Here is a 4,622-nt window from a genome sequence, read left to right as displayed (position 1 = left end):
ACTTTAAGACCATGGACTCAGTAGAGAGCTGCTTTTAACCTAATCCTATTTAAGCATTTAACCTGGAGCTGCATTCAACTACCCAGGCTCTAGTAGGTAGGTTCCCACCACTGTGGAATTTCACTCTAGGTCTCATAACTGTGCACTTCTGGTTAAGGAGCAGAAACCACAGACAGTTTTATAGAATTACTCTAAATTTACAACTGTCAGAAAAAAAATAGTAGATTTTTGCATGTAGATGAAAATATTCATGTGTATTGAAATGTATTATTTCTGGGGGAAATGTCCACAAACATAGTTTAGACCATGAGATGTTTAAGAAACTGTGCCAGGCATAAAAATGGTATTAACTCTGAAAATGTGAAGCTTGTAGGTGTAGTTGTTTGAGAGGATCATAAAAAGTTACCTCCCAGGTCATAGAAGTCCTGCATAGTGGATCTGCAGACTGGGTCCCTTCACATGATCTAGCAGTTCCAGGATGAGGTGGATGTTGGGGTGGGCTAACTATAGCCCTGTGTCTGGCCTGAGTGGTAGCTAGATTGCTCAATCTACTGGTTTTCCCTAATGACCACTAAAGTGAGCTTTCCAACACTGCCCTGTTGGAGCAGGCAGCAAGGTTCAGGGCCGGCTCACCCACAACCACGCCCACACCCATGCCACCAAGGGCAGTTTTTCTGTTTTGCCCAGGTGAGGTGTGGGACCAGATGTTGCGATTCGTAAGGAGCAGCACCAGCTCTCCTGTTCTCATGTCCCAGAGGCCAACATTCTGGCAAAAGGTGGGGGGGCCTCACTGATGCCACCACACGGTAGATGGGGGGCGGTGATGCAGCTCTCCTGCTCTCACACCCTCAGGGCAGCCTCACCTGCATCCCTCACCACAGGTCAGTTCTAGTGTGCAGCCCAAGCAAAATCCAGGGCCCTCTATCCTACGTGCTGCTGCCAGTGAGGGCCAGGAGCAGGTCTCGCAAGGCAACAACAGGATATCTAAGAGTAGTTCCAGTGAGGGACCTGTATTGAAAGTGTAATAGAAGCCAGAGGCCTCTAATCAGACCGATGAATCCTTGCAATGAACACTTAATAAGTAAAGATGTATGGGCTAAAAGGTATACCGTGTAACTCACTGAATCACAAAACGAGACTTCGTTTGTTATTTGTTTCTCTTTTAAATTTTATTTTATATTGGGGAGGCAGATTCAAGGGCAGGGGACAGATGGGCAATACAAGAGGATGGGGAGATGAATGGGATCAGGATAAAAGACATGAAATCCACAATCAACCAATACAAAGTTTATTTTAAAGAAAAAGCCAGGGCTTGTAAAATGAACATATCTAGCAAGGAGAACAATAATATGGGTTTCTGTCAACAAGATTTAATTTGAAGAGGATCATCATAATAGTTCCACAGGAAACAGAACAGTATATCTATCAGGCTTTAAAATCTTATATCAATAAGGCTAACATTTGTAGTCCTTATTTTGTGGCCAAGAAGACCCTGGCCACCAACCTCTTAAATGCTCCCTTTACCTCTTTGTTCCTAAGTGTGTAGATGAGGGGGTTCAGCATGGGTGTGATGATCCCATAAAAGAGGGACACCATTTTCCCTCTGTCCTTGGAGGCAGGGGACGGCGGCTGCAGATACATGTAGATGGCAGTACCATAAAACAGCACCACCACAATTAGGTGGGAGCCACATGTCCCAAATGCCTTTCGCCGACCTTCAGCTGACCTGATCCTCAACACTGCTTGGACAATAAAAGTATATGATATGAGTATAAGAGTCACAGGTATTATAAGGAACACAATACTAACAAAAAATAGTTCAGCTTCAATAGTTGTCGTATCCACACAGGACAACTTGAGTAGGGCAGGAATCTCACAGAGAAAATGATCCACTTTCTTGTGGCCACACCGTGGCATCTGAAGGGTCCATGTGGACTGCAATACTGAGTTGCTGAAGCCACTGATCCAACACACAGCCGCCAACTGCAGGCAGCGCCTTTGGTGCATGATGATTGCATAATAGAGAGGCCGACAGATGGCTATAAATCTGTCAAAGGACATGACACCCAGGAGAAGACATTCAGTGCAACCCAAGGCCAGGAAAATGAAAAGCTGGACCACACAGCCTCCATAGCTGATCACCTTCCGGGAGCTGCAGATGTTGACGAGCATCTGGGGCACGGTGCTCGTGGTGTAGCACAGGTCCAGCAGGGACAGGTTCGTGAGGAAAAAGTACATGGGGGTGTGGAGTTTGGAATCCAGGCGGGACACCAGAATTATCGTCATATTCCCAAAGATGGTCAGGATATAGGACACCAGAAACACCACAAAGAGTGGCAGCTCCAGCCATGGCCGATCTGAGAACCCTAAGAGAATGAACTCCCCTGAGATGCTCTCATTCGCCAGAGTCATGGTAAATGGTGCAGTCTCCGGGTCCCTGGAACACAAAGGGTTAGTAAGCCCGTGAACATGTTTATTGACAGCATCACTTAGATATGAAGTGACGATGCCAGAGCATTTCCTGCCTTTCCAAACTGATGCTGTTAGTGTGGAAACCGTGTTGATAAAAGGTTAAGCGTCTGTCTAACCTTCCACAGGTGTTCATGGATTGCTAACAGTTTTTAACACAGCGATTTCAAGTTTGCAGCACAGTGTCCGTTTCTACAGTCACAGAGCTTCTCCTCTGTGTTTGCCTGTCCTGTGGACAGTTGTTCTGGGGTCTTTCTACCTGGGTGTGTGCTGTTGGGGGGACAGAGATATTGCTCCTGTTATTTGAATTCGCTTATTTTCCCCCAAAGTCAGTGAGAGTGTCTGGTTGCAGGCATTTGTTAGAATTATGTAAACCTCATTTCCCCACTATTCCTGCCAGTCTCTAAAATAAGTGCAGACATTAATTATGGCATCGACCTCGTAAGTTTTCAGACACAGTGTCAGGAGACTCATCCTCCAATGCTGTGTCACAGAATCCACAGGTACTGTTAGCTGCTGTGACAGTGAGGCTGGCGGGCCTGGCTCATCTGCCCTTCGGGAACTAGTTTCACTGCGTCTTGTGCTCTGATCTTAGGGTCCTCATCTGTAAGGTGAGGACACAGATGCATTTTCTGGCCTGTTGAGAGTCACAGGTGCTCCCACTCAGCCTAACTTTGGGAGGGAACAGAGGAGTGAGCTCATAGCATCCACACTGACAGAGGCACAGGGGTGCTCAAAAGAGTCACTTGGAGCTTCTGCAGTGTTCCTTTCCAAATGGGTCAGCGTTCAACTGGTTATGTTACAACCCTCACAGTCAGCTTTGAATCCAGGGGCCAAGGAAACATATCCTAAGCATTGATGTTATTTTTTTGTGTAAACTGTTCGCAGTACCTGGTCCACAGGAGCAATTGCTGGGTCACAGGTGTCAGAGAGCTGGCATACTTTGGGTAGAGCTGAGTGAGAAACCTAAATATCTTGGAAGTAGTGATATAGCAACTCCAACCTCTAAAAAATATGTATCCCAAAGAAATCTCCATGAAAAACTAAGTTTTCAAATTTATTTTACCAATATGAGAATATATATTTTACAATTTTGTCCATAGTTATTAAAATATTAGCTAAGGGTGTTGATTTTTCCTCACTTACTGTAAAACATTTAGTTCCCATCATTTGCTAGGTGTTCATGAAAATAAAATATGAAATAATCTTTCAATGTATTTTTCTCTGTGTGTGTTTGTGTGCATGCTGGTAGGTGCTAATTTTTGCACATGCAAGCTACAGCACAAATATGAAGCTCAGGGAACATCTTGGTTGAGACAGAATTTCTCTCCTGTTGTTCACGCTACATATGACAAGCTAGCTGACCCTCCAGATTGATCCGATTCTCCCCTCTGTCTCTCACTTTGCTAGAAACACTTGGGTTCTGAACAGAACCCTGTGCACCCTGTGCTCAGCCTAATGTGGTTCCTGTGGTTTTGAACTCAGGTCCTCAAACCTCTGTGGTAAGACATTTATCTGCTGAGCCATTTTCTCAGTACCTCAAGATAGTTTTTTCAATTTTTTGAGTTGTGGTCTCTTGTATCCCAGGCTCTCCTCAATCTTGTTCGCATTTCCTTCCTTATGATATCTCATTATTTTACGCTTTTTCCAAATTGCCTCACATTCTTTGAGAGTGTCTTTCATATATATTTTTTTCTGAATTATGTAGATAAACCATAGGAGTCTTTCCCCCACACAGCTAATAAGGGAAGGATCTACTTAAAGTTTACCCTTTAGAAAAGCTGAGTTCTGAAGGCAGAAGCCTGGGTTTATAGTCTCCTCTAGCTTAACTTGCTCCTTGGGAGCCCAGATCTGCTTCAGCAGCCAACAGAAGGGAAAGCTGACCTGCTCTGGAGGCCGTGGTCCCCCACTGAGATCACAAATGTCTCCTAATGCTCAAATTCCAATGTGAGTCTAGTTAGTAATTTCTTATATATTCTACTTACCTCTAATTTAAGCGTGAGAGACAGAAAAATTCATTTGCCTTTCATAACGTCTGGCATTATAACAGAAGTAATTAAAGTGGCACAAGCACAATGGTGCTTCTGTCTGCTACATAGTCATCCACTCATTCAGCTGAGGCCAACTGAAGTTCTAGTTCTGCTTGCTGGGCG

At 44.6% G+C, this 4,622-nt stretch overlaps 1 protein-coding gene across 1 annotated transcript; it reads right to left on the bottom strand.

Moving 5' to 3' along the window:
* Nucleotides 1-1,470: 1,470 nt before the first annotated feature.
* Nucleotides 1,471-2,412, bottom strand: LOC142848273 (olfactory receptor 2B2-like). Its single transcript, XM_075970089.1, has one exon. The coding sequence runs from the start codon at nt 2,410-2,412 to the stop codon at nt 1,471-1,473; it is 942 nt and encodes a 313-aa protein (XP_075826204.1).
* Between the last annotated feature and the right edge of the window lie 2,210 nt (nt 2,413-4,622).

This window comes from Microtus pennsylvanicus, chromosome 4 (assembly GCF_037038515.1).
Source record: "Microtus pennsylvanicus isolate mMicPen1 chromosome 4, mMicPen1.hap1, whole genome shotgun sequence".
Lineage (NCBI taxonomy): Eukaryota > Metazoa > Chordata > Mammalia > Rodentia > Cricetidae > Microtus > Microtus pennsylvanicus.
This window is presented reverse-complemented; position numbering and strand designations above follow the sequence as displayed.

Excerpts from the sequence above, each read along its gene's own strand:
- LOC142848273 (XM_075970089.1), bottom strand. The coding sequence starts at position 2,412 with ATGACTCTGGCGAATGAGAGCATCTCAGGGGAGTTCATTCTCTTAGGG.